The sequence below is a fragment of the Aedes aegypti genome, chromosome 3 (assembly GCF_002204515.2).
Source record: "Aedes aegypti strain LVP_AGWG chromosome 3, AaegL5.0 Primary Assembly, whole genome shotgun sequence".
NCBI lineage: Eukaryota > Metazoa > Arthropoda > Insecta > Diptera > Culicidae > Aedes > Aedes aegypti.
In genome coordinates, this window is record NC_035109.1 from 11,880,353 (window position 1) to 11,899,164 (window position 18,812).

Genomic DNA, 18,812 nt, shown 5'->3' on the forward strand with positions numbered 1-18,812 from the left:
TTCTCCCAACGCTAGTCCGGTTCCGGGTCATTTGGCCGAATGCCGTTTGGAAAAAAAGGGTCATTTGGCCGAATGCCGTTTGGCCGAAAAATGACAGCTGATGAAGCTTATATCTAGTCTAGAATGATATGAACCATACGTTATGAATAAAAAAAACCGCGCAGAGTGTGACTGTGAGTCCTCAAAGAGAATGACATTCCTTTATTACTTCCGGTCACTTCCGACAACTTGGTAGTGTAAACAACATAAATAGAAAGAACAGCCGATGTTTAAAGAAGGAAAAATCTCTTATGGGAATAAAGCATTGATATCGCTAATAACTACTATAACAGTACAGATGGTGTAGGAGAATCGCCAAGAAAAAAATTGTACGTTCGTAGCGTTTTTACCGCCAAAATTTTCAGAACAATACAAAGCTAAAGAATGGCCGATGTTCGAAAGAAGGAAAAAATTCTAATGATGATATAGGCATGAACATTGACATTTATCATAATAGCTTTGAAAAATAGTTTATATTCAAAAGATTTGTAAATTAGTGATGAAAAAAGTCAATTTCAGTTCAATCTGAAGATAATTTGCAAGTTTCTTTTTGGTTCAATTAAACATAAATTTTGTTTAAATACACAATGTATTTAACAATTATGTAACATTATGAACTACAGATTCACTGCTATGGCTTGTATATAATCAAACATATTATAATTATCATAATTATTAACTATTTTAATTAGTTTGGAGTCTTTCTGCTGATATTCCGCCTTTTTCGACGGTCCACCACCTGCCAAAATTACTTCAGCTCGATCAGCAGCGGCTTTTTGTTCCAATCGAAGCTCTTCTATCATCCGAATAGTTCCGACATGGTGAGCTCCCACAATTTTTGCCCAACGACTGTGCCATGCTTCGACTAAGTTTGTCGTTCTAGGAAATCCTTCTTTGACGTTTCCATACACGGACCACAAAGAAGGAGGAAACAATGGTTGCGTTCGAACTGACTTTCTTCCGGGTTTTTTTGCGTCCCAGCACATAATTTTCTTCCAAATACAATGAAATGGGCGAAAAGTTTTCTGGAAATTTGGCTTGCAAAAGATGAAATCCTTTTGGAATCTCTTTTGGAGGAAGGAACCCTAACGCTTGTATTTTTTTGTAATGTTCATACAACGTTCCGCCAGAAGAGCTGAATTCCGGAACAAGGCCATTTGTTTGGACTCTTTTCCAAATGTTCTGCGACAAATGAAAAAAACCGCCGGAATGACGGGACTCAGGGAATTCTAGTTGGAACGCGTTTATCATTCCCCGTTCAAAATCCGTCAGAATTACGGAAGGGTTCAGCTCGATATCGAATCGTGAAGCAAGCTCTGACACTTGCTCCAGCACTTGTTGATACAGCACTTCCGTTTTTGCTTGCATAAGTACATACACCATCGGTGCGGTATTTGTGTGATCAGGACCAACGCTACCGTGGATAATAAAAATTATCGCCTTTTCACCATTCGCCTCCACCTCACCTTGAAAAAATTGAGCTCCTCCGATGGCTTTCTGTAGATTTTCTGGAACACAAAAATTCTCCAACGATGTCGGCTCACTTCCATGCACTGTTGGCCGGGTTCGCTTCACAATTTTGATTTGGGCATTCACCGATAGCTGGTGTTGAACTGAAGCGCTGTACTCCACTGCTATCTTGCGAACTAATTTCGCCGGAGTCCCGTCATCAGCAGCTGCTGAACGTTTGAGGTCATCGCGGAACTTGAGCAGATTCAGCACTTCTTGGGGCCGGCTCATGATCGTGATGGGGTTTATTGGATGCAAGAATATGTGCACCGCTTACGAATCTCGTAACCACCCTAGACGAACAGTTACGCCTTTGCTCCGTAGTATGGCTACGGTTACGACACTCCCAGTAATGCAAATCCTCGACCTACATAAAACAAAATTCAGAAATATTTCGGGAATAGTTTTTGAGCTTCATTTTTTTTTCATTACCTTCTTATTTCGATAAAATAAGTATCCATCAAGGTACAACATGTCCCCTCCACGGGAACTTTTCAAAACTTCAATTATGTCGGCGCTCATTTTCAAATTTGCGACTGTAGCCAATGAGAACTAAGCGAAGAATGATCTAATTCTGCTCTTGCGATTGTTATTGACCATAGAAACGCAGAATGAAATGACAAGTGTAAATTTAATCGAGTCATAAAAATATCGCCTGCTTGGAATGATAAACTTGATCGTGAATAGGCACCTGAAACAATAAGTACTCTTAGTAAACAATTTAAATAAAAATGACATTTCAAAATAAGCGCGGAAAATGACATTTCTACTCATATGCGTACTGCGATCGAATCTTCTACGATTAACTTTTTTTTTAGATGAAAAGTGTCCATTATAAGTAACAGCTTTTGTCCTCTATAAATATCTTGGAATGAAATGATTCAAACTATTTGAAGCCAATTTTAACTTGAATAAAAAAAACGAACAAAAATCTTATTACAGTGATACCTCCATGAGTCGATGTTCCATGACTCGATATCGACTCATGGAACCATACTAAAAACAAAATTTCATGGTTACTATGATGGTCCCTAGAAGTAGCTTTCCAAAGGATCGCTGTTCCATGACTCGATATTTCCATGAGTCGATGGTCCCTTCAATATCGACTCATGGAGGTTTCACTGTAAAATCATCTTAAATTATGGATAACAAAGCTCTTCACTAGTTCAATTGTAAAAGAATCATGAAAATTGTTCACCCGTTTTCAAGCCAACTCGTGGCACACAATCATCAGACACATTCCAGCGTAACGCGACACCACGAGGAACCGACTTTCATTATCAAATTAGGCATGTTCTCGGAAATATGCCTTGTGACTGTAGTAATGATATGAAGTAGAAATAAAATAATGGTTTATGCATTATTTAGGATCATTAAGCCAAGACGAATTCGAAGTCGTGCGCGCGATATGATGACGATTCATCCGATCGTCTCGAAACGACACCGAAGCTGATGATGACGATGACGACGTTCGTTCGCACGGACGACGAGAAAACGAACATGTACGATCAAAGGAACTGACTCTCGAACGACTTTAGTTTGGAGATTATTGTAGTGGAAAGCAGTCGCAGTTGTGTGGTGAAGTGAACAAAAAAGTGACGAAAAGTAAAAAAATAAGTGATGAATAAAATAAAATAAAGAAAGAATATGTGTTGCAAAAGGTGTTGTATTGGATTCGGCCTATTTTGAGAAAACTCCTACAGTGACCATGTGATAAAACAGGTTTTATATCATGCATATTAAATGTACTTGATGTTGTGACATTCATTTTGAAACATAACACTGCATATATGGTAATTAAAACCAGTTGCATTTCGTAACGCGACACCATCGCTGAAATGCACTTTTTTAAACGTCACTCTATAATCGCCTATATCTGCTCTGCTATAATTTTTACAATCCGGGTTCGTTCTAGGCAATCCTTCTATGTATTGATAAGAATCAGAGTGTGACTTCAAACTGGATGGAAATATTGAATAATTGCAGAAATCATTGATTTCATTTTATGAGCGTCGCGTTACGTTTATCTTCCAACAGGGTTCTGCAAATGGTGTCGCGTTACGCAAAAAGCATTTTTTATTTTTATTGATAAAATCGGTAATGTTGCTTTCGGGTTTCAGAAAAAATGTATATCTAGTATTGTTATTTGTTTAATACATTCGGCATTCTGCCTCACAGTGGGGTAATTTGATCCGACACTGGATAAAATTAATTTAATGTTTCTGTGAAACCTTTTGAGAATGTCGTGCTTTGTAAAAGCGTAGATGGCAATTGTGGTCACCATATAAATTTGACTAAATTCTTTGCAATAATGTTAAGATCTTCTTCTTCTTCTTCTTTCTGGCGTTACGTCCCAACTGGGACAAAGCCTGCTTCTCAGCTTAGTGTTCTTATAAGCACTTCCACAGTTATTAACTAAGAGCTTTCTATGCCAATTGACCATTTTTGCATGTGTATATCGTGTGGCAGGTACGAAGATACTCTATGCCCTGGGGAGTCGAGAAAATTTCCAACCCGAAAAGTTCCTCGACCGGTGGGATTCGAACCCACGACCCTCAGCTTGGTCTTGCTGAATAGCTGCGCGTTTACCGCTACGGCTATCTGGGCCCCTAATAATAATACTAATAATACTTTTAAAAGTACATTGTTTAAAGGTTTAAATAATTTTATTTTACAATCAAATTCAATCATTCTAACATGTATCAAAGCTCAAGATTATTCGCGCCGCCATCCGAAAGCACTGTACCGGAAACATTCTTAAAAAATCACAGAAATATCTTAATAATGTTAAGATATTTCTGTGATTTTTTAAGAATGTTTCCGGTACAGTGCTTTCGGATGGCGGCGCGAATAATCTTGAGCTTTGATACATGTTAGAATGATTGAATTTGATTGTAAAATAAAATTATTTAAACCTTTAAACAATGTACTTTTAAAAGTATGCTTTCGGCAAAGTCGACAAGCAGACATTTATGATTGTCGGAACTATCCGAAATTCATTAACACAGTGGAGTTAATGGATCTGATAAATGGGTAAAATGGGTAAAAAGATTCAATAAATTATTTTGAGAATATTGTTTCAGAAATTTGTAGACGACTATAAAATCTTCCCAATGATGGGACGAAAAATATGTAGAGCTGCTGTACAGTGGGGTAATTGCACTTTTTTTGGGTTAAATTTTTTAATCGTTCCTTTGATCTCTTTTGAAGATGATGAGAATATCCGATGTACATTCGATTTTTATAATCTGCTGGTTCAGACATACCGTGTGCAAGTGTTTATGATTTATTAATGGTGGTATGAAGGATACAGAATTTTGTGGCACAGGGGTGTAATTGAACCAGATATTGGGCCAATAAAATTTCAACGTAGCCATGTAGTATTTTGAGGATCATGTTTTAGCAAAATTTTTAAGGACGTTTATGGTCTCAAAATAGTGATCTGAATATCATGGAATTCTACCGCACAGAAGAGTTATTAAATCAGATTATTAGGCGAAACTGTGAATACATTTCAACTCATAAAATTCAGTTCCTCAATTATTCAACCGATTGTTTGAGCTTTCATTGAAAGGAAATAGTTGTACCAGATTAAAGCGTTGGCGCAATTCTTCTAAAACTTTCGCCATACGTGATTACTTTAATGTCTTCAAATTTTAAAAAATGTTTGTGTGTTGTAGTAGTTAGATTTAACATATATCTTGATGTAAAAACATTCAAAAAGATTTAAAATGTGATAGTTATTAAAATTTTACATATGGACAAATAGGGAACTACTATGGCCATAACTGGTGCACTTTCCCTATGTTTCCTTTTTTCTCTTTTGCACAAAGCTCTGGTTTTAAGAATGGTTGGTTAATATTCATAAAAATTATCAATTTATAAAATCATCCAATCAGGGCTGCCATGGGCCACTACAACTCCCTTTGTAAAATCCATAAAATTGGTCGTAAAAATCATCCTAGACCACTGCGCGTTTTTTTGACACGTAAAAAATCATAATTATAGAACATATAAAATTTGTAATACACGTATAATTGAGGGCATTTCTTAGCCGAGTGATTAGAGTCCGCGGCTACAAAGCAAAGTCATGTCTGGGTTCGATTCCCGGTCGGTCCAGGATCTTGTCGTAAAGCAAATTTACTTGACTTCCCTGTGCATAGAGTATAATCGTACCTGCCACACGATATACGAATGTGAAAATTACAACTTTGGCAAAGGAAGCTCTCAGTTAACAACTGTGGAAGTATTATAAGAACACTAAACTGAGAAGCAGGCTCTGTCCCAGTGAGGACGTAACGCCAGGAAGAAGAAGAAGTATAATTTGTATTGAAATTAAACAAGGTGGATCACCGAAGTTTATTGCAAAATTTATCAAATTAATTATTATACAACGTAAAGGATGAATGTCAACATAGATAAATGTCATGACAAGACATCCAGAAGATTTAAAAAAAAAAACTACGTATCTAAGTTGATTTTTACGAGATGACCATTTTTTACGGTTGCTGCAGATCCTCTCAAGAGCTTTATAATGGCCACCTATATCCAAGAGCAATGTGGGGCCCAGATAGCCGTAGCGGTAAACGCGCAGCTATTCAGTATGACCATCGTGGGTTCGAATCCCGCTGGTCGAGGATCTTTTCGTAATGGAAATTTTCTCGATTCCCAGGGCATAGAGCATCTTCGTACCTGCTATACGATATACATATGCAAAAATGGTCAATCGGCAAAGAGAGCTCTCAGTTAATAACTGTGGAAGTGCTCATAAGAACACTAATCTGAGAAGCAGGCTTTGTCCCAGTTGGGACGTAACGCCAGAAAGAAGAAGATCCAAGAGCAATCTCAATCATCTGTTATGTTTAGTAATTGATTTCTGATATGTTTTGAAAAAAAAGCGCAGTGATCCAGGATGATTTTCACGAAATGACCATGTTTACGGATGTTCCGGATCTTCCGGAGGTCATTATTGTGACCACCTAGGTCCATGAACAATTCAAATAATCTATTGCGTTTTATAATAAGGAGTTCTTGGATTATTTTCATGAATTGACCATTTCTACGGATATTCCGGATTATCCGCTGGAGAACCACGTTGTTTACCATCGAAGCCAAGTATTCCACAACATGTAAGACCTGTCTGATAAGATTTGGGTCACTAGCCAGTAAAAACCAGAGCTACTTGATCAGATTTGAGTGAAAAACAAGAGAAAACAGACATACTCACATTTTACAAAAACGGGGAGGGTTTTAGTGGGGTGGCACTAACGCTGAAATCTAGTATAACTATTTCCATCTACTGAAAATCAAAAATTTCGAAAATCGGTTGTAGAATTGCTGAGAACGAGCATTTTGAAATTTGTAGTTTCATCCTGAAAATTTACGGTGAAAATTAACGTAACGCGACACCAAAACTTTGCACCTAGTGTAACTTTTCGAATGGTCCGATTTTAAATCTTTTTTTATTGAAACACGTATCTTGACGAGTAGGAAGAGAATCCAAAATATAAGAGTTCTATAAGAAGTATTTATTTTACAATGTCAAAAATAAGGCTATTTTCGTAACGCGACACCATAATAATGTGACTATTTGAAAAAATACGTTTTCAAAGAACCAATAATTTGTTTGAAAAAATTAAACCTGCACATAACAATATCATCTAATACCCTTCTAGATAACGGATAAGACAATCATATTACACTTGATAAACTATGATACAGGGCTATTATGGAAAATTTGTTTAATGTCTCAATTTCTCACCAATAAATTATATAAACTTTATATAACTTTTCAGGTATGTTTTTCACTGTATTTTCAATCAAATTTATGTTTTTTATACAATTCAACATATTGTCTTTCATGTTCTGCATAGCTTTGGAAATATTTCAGAGTTTCAATTTTTGATATCCTGGCGTAGATGTGCGTGGAATGTGTCATCATTTTATTTTGATTTATATCGGTATATTTACCTTGATCGTTTGCTTAAAACATATGATCAATAAAGGAAGTATTTGAGTAGGTATTCGGCCAAATGACCCTTTCGGCCAAATGGCATTCGGCCAAATGGCGTTCGGCCAAACGGCATTCGGCCAAATGGCTGGACACCCGCTAGTCCAGACCTTCCCTTTTCATGCTGCATCCGTCCTTTGGGGTAATAACCAGTCCTCGAGAAGATTTAGGGAATCCTTTACTGGAAAGCTGGGAAAAAGAGCCGCTACGTTGAAAGAAACCATCATATCGTCATCCCCGATGTTTTCTGACTAATATTTTCTGGGACAGCTCCTGGGTATTTTCAACTGACCTAGTGAGGAACCCAGACAACCAGAAGTCGCATGAAAGCTCACGTAATAACTCGTTAATTCATACAAATTACATCAAACCCACAACACACGGTGGATAAAATCGTAAAATTCATGAGTTTCCTCGCATAAAACGGCTTTTTTCTGAGTTCATTTGTACATTTTGTTTCGTCCCGTACACTCGTACAAAGTAAGTCGAATCAATCCGTACCAGCTGTTAAATCAACATTTGTTATCATACGTTAAGTCGCATAAAATCACAGGTTAGTTCGATAGAAAATTTTTCACACTCGCATTGTATGCTATTGTTTATCACTTAATATAAGCACTATATCGCCTCCACTTTTGTACGTAGAATGCCTATTCACAACATCTTATATGTGAAATTTTGCATATACAAAGCCTCCAGATGATTTCGTTATACGTACATTTTGGTTGTCTGAGAAGGAATTCGACATACTCTGGAATTCCTTAACTAACCATTTCGCTAGTTTATGAGTGGGAGATCCGTCTGCTGAAATGATTTCTCGCATTTCTTTTCCTGGTTTGTGAATTTTCTAAAGTCCTTTGATTCGTGGAAGAATGGGGTTTGCCTCTTTCAAACGAGCCTTGCTAATGATCGCCTTGCAAATTTTGTGCGTAAGCTTGATGAGTCCCGGTAGTAGATTTATTATCTCAAATTTTATCAAAAAACGTTTAAAATATTCACGCCAGTTAATACACATTTATATCTGTAAGATATCGAGCATAAATAAACCCAACGTATCGTGACTTTCAACCGAGTTTGACGGTTTTATTGAACCTCTTCAATAATCATTTTCAGGATTAACAGGAATACTGCCCACCAACGCATGTGAATAGGAAATCCAGTAAGCATGGGACTGACATGCATTTATGGGCAGAATAGCTCCTGTAGGAATTTTTGAGAGATCTGCCAGAATCACTACTGGAAAACCAGTGAAAAACTAGTATTGGTGAAAAATCTTTGGAGAAAATCCTGGAATAGCATTCCACGCATAACTTGTGATCTCGCCCTAAAAACCATTGGTAACTATGTGTAGCCCGTTGTTTTGTAGCAAATGACTGAACCGCGATAAAAACAATCACCATTGGGAGGTAGACTAGGATTTTTTTCTTTATCGAAGCATTAGTTTTAACAAATTTCCAGTGTGATTCCTGGGCAAATTCTTGGTTAGGTATTTCGAATCAGAATTTATTGCGCGTAGTCAAATAGCGACTTTAGAAACCATTTTGCTTAAAGAAGAGACTTTTTAGAGACTTGCATCTAATTAGAGACCAAACCTTTCAAAAGAGATCTGCTACAGCCCATGCAATCTATGGATCCCTCCAATGACTGCAGAATTTTCTGTTTCAATTTCTCAAGGGATTCCTCCAAAAATTTCTTCAGAAATTCCTGTAAGGAAGTTCTTGGATTTTTCTGGACATGTTTGATAAGTTATTGCTGGTTCTACTTTAATGTTTTTAGGATTCATCTCAGAGCTATTTTTCGGGAGATGTCTTTCTGGAATTTTCTTTTTCCAAAGTTTTTTTTCCTGGCAGTCTTCAGGATGGTTTCCTCATTCTTAGATTTTTCAAGTTTCTCCAATTTAATCAGGGGTTCCGACGAGAATTTATTCATTCAAACATTCCTGCTAGGATTCGTTCAGGTACTCCTCCTGTGAGCCCTGCAATAATTTCTCCAAGGATTCCTACCTAGATTGTATGTTCGGCAGTTTTGCTAACTTCTTTATAAGAAGGGTTCGGTCTGGCAAAACGTTTAATATTCGGTAGAAAGATACGTTTCTTTGTTTAATTTCGCCTTAATCAATAACTAAGCCTCTGTTGCGTTTTTTGAATGACATCCTAGCTAAGGGCACTGCCTTTCGATCTATAGTGAAAATTCTTCCAAAAGTTTCAGTATTGCACTGTTATACCTAATCGAAAAAGAGCGAGAGAGGAGTGAATCTTTCATTGTTACAAAGGTAGTTTTGAAAAGTTACGCGAGAATAGTTGTTCAAATTATGAACCCAATCGATAAAAAAAAACTCACTATGTTGAACAGAACGAAGCTACTGGAATACAATCCAACCTTTTATGATGAAGATATTACAACTGACATTGCAGTATCGAATATAACTCGAGGTTATACATGGTTCAACCGACGTTGTATCGATTGAAACCGAAGGACATTTTACCAATGTAATGGCTTTCGAAGAAATCCGAGTACAGGTATTACCGTAAAAGTACCTTAACAGATTTTATTGTTCCATTGTTAGGAGTATTTTGAGCACCAAGTTCAACCCGCTTCCTCGAAAAACTGTCTTCCGCAAACGGCTTTTTTATGTTTCTAAATGTTGTTACAAGCAGTTTGCGACGAATAAAAATGTCCTAACAGCTATTGTTTGTTGCGACGCTTTGTGTCTTTTTTGGCGATATCTAACCGACATTCAACAACTATTCATACTGTTTAAAGTCAACGCAAATACATGACTAACGAGTGTCATTTTGTTCGAGACCAAGGTTAAAAATGCTGAAACGTTTCAGCAATAGCTCCCATTCAACAATTAAGCTATAACACAATCAACGGTCGATAGTTTCTGTTAGCATACTTGCTGGGACATGGTTCCGGTTATTTAACATACTTCCGGTAGGTTTGATCCATCACCAGATCCACTCCGTGATCGATGGGATGGATGATGAATGGAATCGCCAGCAGGCCCAGCGCCGTCGGAGCCCATTTTCCCAGCGGTCCTTTTACTTTGTTCATCGCGAGGACCTTCTTCGAGAGCCAGCAAATTCTGAAAAAAAATTAGCAGTTTAATAAGAGATTGACATCGGTTTTAACCAGGACTGGCAGCGACTAAGTGTCTTGGAAATAGGTCTCTGAGCTCTTCCTTGAAAAAAAATGAGGCCAAATGGGAATCGTGAAATCAAAAATGCAACGTATGTCATATATGATAACGTTGTTTCTAGCTAGCTAATAGTAAGACTGGCTACGGATCGTTCTGGTTAGCAAAATGCAGACTGATCGTCGCCAATAGTATTGATGTCCACTTCGAATGGATTAATAATTATTATTTGAAATCAGTACGCATCGTACCCCCATGCTGTACGTACACAAATTATTTCTGCTCTCGGAAGTTTTTAAAACTACATAAAGCAGTAAAACAATACTTCTCAGCGCTACAAAAGCAGTACTTTTCAGTGCTACTTTTTTCGACCTATTGATCCCTTTTCGTTTGTTTGGATCCGTTTTTGTTGGACCCGTTACCGAAAGCTTGGACATCGTCTTGGAAAAAAAACTCTTCGAAGGTCACTTCTTCTTTCGCATATTCACTGAACATGGTTGCAATCACGAACAAAAGGAAGGATGAATTTTCTGAATTCACAACTTTCTTCAAAAATGAAGTGGGATTTAAAACTGTCACTAAACGTGGCAAGAATGGAAGAAAGGACGTTTCTCCGAAATGCGCAATTTCTTTCAAGAGTGAAATAGTTAATGTTGATGAATGCATCGAAATGAGCTGATGCTTTACACAAATTTTCCGAACACCAAATTGAAGCAGCCTCTAGTCCAGGCTCTTTGGTTCAAGTGAGGAAGCGAATTTGCGGGATTTAGGCAGGAGATCTTGAACTCCATTAGGAGAAAAGAAAGGAGACTGTCGCGTATTGCCGGAAACTCTTAAAGATCGCGGACTTCTTCTCAAACATCTTGAAGAGAAGTAGCACATTTTTTTTCTTATGAGGACAAAACTGAACGTTTATTCAAGGTCGTCTTGAGAGGTCGCTCAAATGACTATAAGCCACCCGAAGAGATCAAAGAAGGAATAAATGATTTACTTGCATTATTTTCTTCAAACAGCCACTGTTTAGAAACGGTACTTCACGATACTGTTTGAATATCTCTGTAACTAAATGTCCGAACGCAACCAAATTCAATATACCATTCAAATTAGATACTTTTTAGAGATTTGCACTAAAATAGAAACCTGCTACCAGCTCTGCTCAAGAGATTCCCTCTATACCTGTTAATCGTGAAGCCCGGAATGATGACCGAGGCAAACATCTGCCACAGCAGAGTGTCCCCAGAGGCTATCGCTGCTCCACGGGCGCCCCCTCCTAGAATTTCCGGTTTCGCATACTGTTTGCGGGACTTGTCCGCCGTATCGGCCAGAACATACCCAACGGCAACGACGTAACTGGCATGGACAAATACCTTCCGGATCACCGGCCGGAATGCTTCTCCGATTTCGTTTGCGTAACCTGTCGCGATCGAATCATGTATTATTCTATTTACCCAATCAATAGTAATTATCCTCGCAATTATTGCATTCACTCAGGGTGATGTAACGCATGGCAATTGGGAGGGGGATTTTTGGCGCCATTCGATCTCTAAACTTACCGAGATATCGCACGGGTGTTTCCCGATACAGATCTTTCTCCGTAATTGACATGGTCTGTTGCGAGGTGAGTAGTTATGGAACTGCTAGTAGATTTCGGGGTTCTACCACTCAGTGCCGACCTATAGTGAACGAAATCCGCGAATCCTAAAGAACACTGATTGTGGACTGAACACCGCGCGACGAACAGACTGACCGATAGATTGTTGATGTTTACACAGCGGCCGAGAATCCGCGAAGTGACAGCCTCAGTGAAAAAGGGAAATTCAATTACACGGAAAAAATGTGTGGTTATTCATCAATACAGAGCTAGAATTAGGGCGAAATTATTCGCGACTACTAAGCTGCCGATGTTTACTTCGGTTTTCTGTAAAATATTTAACAAGGAGAGAGATATTTTTTGCTCTTTTTTCTCACACACGATGACAGTTCCTTACGAGGTTTTCCGTTGGTATGAGTGCTTTGTAGAATCTCTTTTTGCCTCGTAGTCGCGCATTGTGCTCTGCAAGAAAAGTCCACGGAATGCGATTATCTGTGATATTAAAAATCACCAAATGTTTAGCAAATTTGGAACATTCGCGTCCTTGAAGAACGAAAAAATCCAAGCCTACACATTCAATCACAATTTGCTTGTTCGGTACTTTTTTATATTGGGTAAAAATTGTAAACCATGAAAAATACTGAACATTTAGCTTTTTGATTTAAAACTTCTGAGGTTCAGTAACGTTTTTTACTTTTTACAGAACTTCGGTAGCTGTCAGACCGGATTTGTCTCTAATATTGCAACATTACCGAAAAGGACGAAAAGTCAGTGAAAACAATTAGGGACGATTCAAATATGACGTCTATCGTTTTTCGGGATTTTTATACCTCCCTTCTCCTCTCTTTCACGCTTTTTCCAATGCCTTATACACGTACTGTCACTCTTTCATAGACAACAAACCTGATGACTTTATTATGAGGACGTTTCGTGTGACGAAACATATCTATACTAGAGATGGTCGGGTTTCACATTTTTCAACCCCGTTACCTACCAGTACCTAACTTATTTTATATCTTCTAACCCTGACAAACATTGAAAAGCAAACCCGACCCGAAGCCCAAAAAAAATGCGAGGGAACCCGAATAAAACCCGAATTTGAAAAGATGGCAAGTTCATCGATTCTAATGCATCTAAAGCTTCCCTTCAGGTTGTTATTGTATTCGCAATTCTCATCCAACTTGACTCAACCCGACTTTTTTCAAGGCTAAACCCGACCCGTACCCGATAGTCTTGTAGCCTACAAACCCGACCCGAACTTCAACCTGAAAAAATTCAAATTTTCAAACCCAACCCCGATCTGACGGATTTGAATCAGGCATTGATCAAACCAATCGGATCGTTATTCTATCCAAAACCAATAGAATTCGAATCAAAGGCACCACTTCCGAGGTTGAGTATCATTCTGGTTAGTGTACGATATTGAAAGTTGGTGTGTTTGAGATAAATTTGAATAAGTAAAGATTTGTAGATCGTAGTAGACGTGGAATAAATGGTCTCTTGTTTTGGTCGTGATTCTGACGAACAGACGTCTTTTCTTTATGTGCATCCGACACTACATTTTGGCGACGAGGTTCAAATAAGGAAATGTGTTTAGCGTATTTTAAGTACGAAAGATATAGTGAACTTCTAGTATAGTTTGATAATTTTTATGTGGTGTTATTGGTAGTGGAAGGTTGGTGAGTGTAGTTGGCGTATGGCGGTTGTGTTATTTTGGTGCAGGACTCAATGACAAACAACGCATGGAAGAAGGTAGGTGCTAGTACAGATGACAAAACCGGCTCAATACTATAACCATCCATAACGGAACGGTAGGTGGCCGTAAAAGCGTCTCTGGTGTGATAGAATTTTGTGGATGCTGAGCTATAATAACTTTAAAACAGGCTTTAGCAAAATCATTTTTCTTACTAAGATTGCTTCCATTATTCAATTATTTTGGATAAAGCAGTAGCGGATGAAAACGTTGAGCACGCGTGTCATATTTTCAAACAAACAAAGGTTGCTATGATGTTTGGTGTAATTGGTTAATTAGTGTAATTGAAAATGGAAAGTTTGCGTGGGGGTGTGATTAATGGTTATGAGGGATTTTAAAAAGGATATGCACGATGAAAAGCAAACAAAATATAATATGCATAATTTTCATACAATGTTAGAGTATCATCTTTGCCGTTAAGCTTTGCGTTCAAAAGCGCTATGGTAAAGTTTTCGAAAACTTTTCGTCATGATACAAATGTTGAGTAACGGAAGTGTATCGTGTTGTTCTATATTGAAACATGCTTCAGAAAACAGTTAAACCTTTGTTAAAATTGTGTGAAACAGCAACAAGGAGGGTTGCTGATATTACTGTTGTTGTTACTATTTAATATATTTTATCGATATGGTTATTGCTTACATGTTCATGGTTTCATGTATTGTATGTGTTCATGGCTTGAAATATATATAAAAAAAAATAAATAAAGTAAAATTAAGCCATGGGATATATGGAGATGCTGTATGTATGAGAGATGGCTTTAAATGAGATATAGCTCAAGTGTACTACACACTAGTGTTAATTGATTTATTCAATACAAGTAACTAATAAATTAAACAAGTCAGTTATAAATATGTGTAATACTGGATTGCCGATATGATGTTATATGTGATATGCTGTTTCAGTAATAAGAATGCAATGTTATATAAGTTTCTGCAATAAGTAAATAAAAGAAGTTGTTGAAATTGTACATTATTGAAATGTTCAAGTAGTCTATCGGTTTAGCTATTCTGTCATGAAGAGTATTGTAAAAAAATGTGAAAAAGGCTTGCAACCAACACAATAGTATATAAATTGCTTAAGTCTACCAGTTGAACAATTTATTGAGAAAATATGTTAATTACGATAAATTCTAAGAGATGGAAATGGTTTCTGAGTTATGTCAAGCAGAAGTGTGTTTGGAAATAAAACGTTAAAGAGAATTGTGGAAAAAAAAGGCGGAAGTTATTGAAACTTGGCATCTATGTGCCTGTCGGAATAACTTGACAGAGTGTGTTATTTATAAATTATGGAGAATCCCAATAATCAATTAAAAAATGATTTATCAGTGATTGTGGACCAGGGAGAGCAACTCTTGTATTAACATATATATTTATGTACAGTTAAGTGAGCAATTGTGTGAATATATTTGATCGACAACTATATGTCATGGAGAACAACTGTATGCTGATTTTGATCGGTATTTGTAGATGATGCAGAGCATCTGTATGATATTTTGGAAAAGGAATTGAAATCAATCAAGAAAAACTGCGTGTTATTTTTTAAACGACAACTGTATGTCAATGAGAGCAAATGTGTGCAATTTTTTATCAACACGTCTAAAATATGGAGAGCAACTGAGCGCTATATATTGATAGGCAACTGTGTGCCATGAAGAGAAACCGTGTGCTATTTTTGACTGGCAATTCTATAACGTGGAGAGCGACTGTGTGCTATATGCTGGTAGACAATTTTATGCTATGGAGAGCAACTGTGTCCTATTTTTGTTTGACAATTCTAATACGTGGAGAGCAACTGTGTGCTATATGTGGAGATCGGCAACTGTGTGCCATGGAGAGCAACTGTGTGCTATTTTTAATTATCAATTCTAGACCGTGGAGAGCAACTGTGTGCTATATGTGTAGATCGGCAATTGTGTGCCATGGAGAGCAACTGTGTGCTATATGTTGATAGACAACTGTATGTCATGGAGAGCAACTGTGTGCTACTTTTGAATGCTAATTCTAGAACGTGAAGAGCAACTGTGTGCTGTATGTGTAGATCGGCAACTGTGTGCCATGGAGAGCAACTGTGTGCTACTTTTCGTCGGTAATCATAAGCCATAAAGAGAAACTGTGTGCTATTTACTGAGCGGTAACGGTGTGCTTGGAGAGCAACTGTGTATCATTTTTGATCGGTAAATATGGAATGTGGAAAGCAACTGTGTGTTGATCGGAATTTATTTGTAATTCTGTGGAATTTATTTATTATACTGTGTACTGTGTAGCAACTGTGTGCTACTCGGGTTTAGCTGTTTTGAATAATCAACAGAAATTGTGTACTTACGGTGGTTGATATATGTGTGCTACTAGGAGAAAACTATACATTATTCACTGAGCGAATTATATGTACTATTTATCATCAACAACTGCATGCCATTAAAAATAGTCGTGTATTGTATTATAACCACTGATCATGATTTTCCATCGATATCAAAACCGTGATGAATTATCACCGTATATCAAGAAGCACCAGGGGCCCAGATAGCCGTAGCGGTAAACGTGCAGCTATTCAGCAAGACCAAGCTGAGGGTCGTGGGTTCGAATCCCACCGGTCGAGGGTCTTTTCGGGTAGGAAATTTTCTCGACTTCCCAGGGCATAGAGTATCTTCGTATCTGCCACATGATATACGCATGCAAAAATGGCCATTGGCATAGTAAGCTCTCAGTTAATAACTGTGGAAGTGCTCATAAGAACACTAAGCTGAGAAGCAGGCTCTGTCCCAGTGGGGACGTAACGCCAGAAAGAAGAAGAGAAGAAGAATCAAGAAGCACTAAGGAAGGGCTGAATCAGGTCCGTCACACTCGGGTTCAGATTGGGTACCACTTCTAGTACTGCATTTGGTCCCTCGGTAGTACAACAGGTACCCAGGTTTGACAGATCGCAGTACACTTTTCACGGCATTCTAGATTACCTTATGAGCCATAAAATTTTGGGCAACTGCAAGGGACATGGAGGTCTTTAATTTGTCTTTGGCTGAATACGATGTGATTAAGTAAAGGAATTTGTCATGGTATATGCTGAGACCAACTATGTGCGACATTTTTGTGTCATGGAGGTAATGTGGTCAGAAGAATCATGAATAACAAATGTTAACTAATATTATCAAAATATTTTCTATATGTTTCGATTTATGAATTTTGATTGCAAAAGCATAAAAATATGCATCGATTATATGTAAAATCAAACAATATTCTTTGGACATAAAAATAAATGAGTTCTCATATGTCATAATTCACACAAATAACAAGTTGAAGATAAGGTAACATTTTTCGTTCATCTTTTCATATTAAAGTAAGGCGTTTGAAAAAAAAAAGAAAAATCGAAAAAGTAAAATAAAAGAAAAACATTGAAAAGTTTTTTGAAAAGTGCTTTGCACAATAGTTTTGAATATATTATGTTAACTTGTGTCGGCAAAAATTAGTCTCAATTAATGCTCATTAAAATCAAATTTTAATTTACGTTTGAGGAAGAAAAACTGATTAAGTAAAGACAAGGTCGTCTATCTATTGGAAGCACGAGTGAACATTTAAAAAAAAAAGACTATAGTGTGCTCAGTTAAAGAAATATAGAAAGAGTGTGCAAACTAAGTATTTGCATAAACAACAACGAAATGATATTTAAACAAAACCCAATCAAATTTAAACGCGATCTTGATTTGGATACACTTAAGTTTTTAAATAAATAAGGTAAACAAATTACTCAAGTTTTCGAATACCAGTTTTTCGTTTGGAAATATTATAAACTTTCATGTGAATACGCCTTATAAATGGTTGAGTAAACAAAATGAAGATTATACAAGATTCGATAGATATAAGAATGAAAAATGCGCACTTAACGTCTTTGTAAGAATGTATTAAATGGTAAATTAAAACAAGGTTCCTAAGCCTGAGCCAAAGTAGAATAGTAATTTTACAATTATCAGAAATCTTTCAAGAATGCTAGTTTAAATCGCACGGCTTTGTTGTGGGTTTCATTTAACTCAAATTGAATAGTAGAATTATGCTGGAAATTACACGTTTTGATTCCATAAATTAATGTTTACCAGGTTAGTTCATCAATTTAAAAAAAATAACGACTTGTATAAAAACATTTGTAATTCTTGTTAGATTGCGGAAAAAGAAGAAGCTTCAATGCCATATTCAATTGCACCTAAAATAATCTTTTTAGGTATGTTTCGGTATTGCAAATTACATTTATGAAAGAGTCAAAGTTGGTCTATATTACTGGATATAATGCATCTTAGTTTTAGCAATGCTATAAGTTAGGAAATAGTTAAACCAACAGGAATAATATTTAACTAGGAAAAGAACAAGAGTCAGTTGGAACAATAAAAAAAAGCTAAAAAATTAGAAGAGACATATAGAAGAGTTCAAAACAGATTTTGTTAATATATAGAAACAATAAACAAAATACATTGGAAATAGTGAAAACATCATACTGAAAACAAGAGCAGGTTTGAGCAAGTCAGTCATGTGGAAGAATGAAAAAGTTCTCAACAACGAGACAATTTCAAATTGAAAAGGAAGAAGTTCAATTAATGTTAAAAGTTGAACATTGGAAACAAAAAGCTAAGTATCGCAATGCTAGAAAAAAGATAAATTTTTCTTTTATTTCAGGTAATTGTAACGCGAAATTATCATCATGTAATAGCTGAGACTATTGCGTCCAAGACTATGGAAACCATGTCCTTACCAATCAAATTTGGCATTGTTCCATATCAATTCAGGATTTC

At 36.9% G+C, this 18,812-nt stretch overlaps 1 protein-coding gene across 1 annotated transcript; it reads right to left on the reverse strand.

Moving 5' to 3' along the window:
* Positions 1–10,080: 10,080 nt before the first annotated feature.
* On the reverse strand, positions 10,081–12,474 carry LOC5564312 (mitochondrial fission process protein 1). The gene is made up of 3 exons (XM_001648627.2): positions 12,251–12,474; positions 11,874–12,111; positions 10,081–10,646 (listed from the first exon to the last, which is right to left on the reverse strand). The coding sequence occupies exons 1-3, from the start codon at positions 12,300–12,302 to the stop codon at positions 10,478–10,480; spliced, it is 459 nt and encodes a 152-aa protein (XP_001648677.1). The 5' UTR covers positions 12,303–12,474; the 3' UTR covers positions 10,081–10,477.
* Between the last annotated feature and the right edge of the window lie 6,338 nt (positions 12,475–18,812).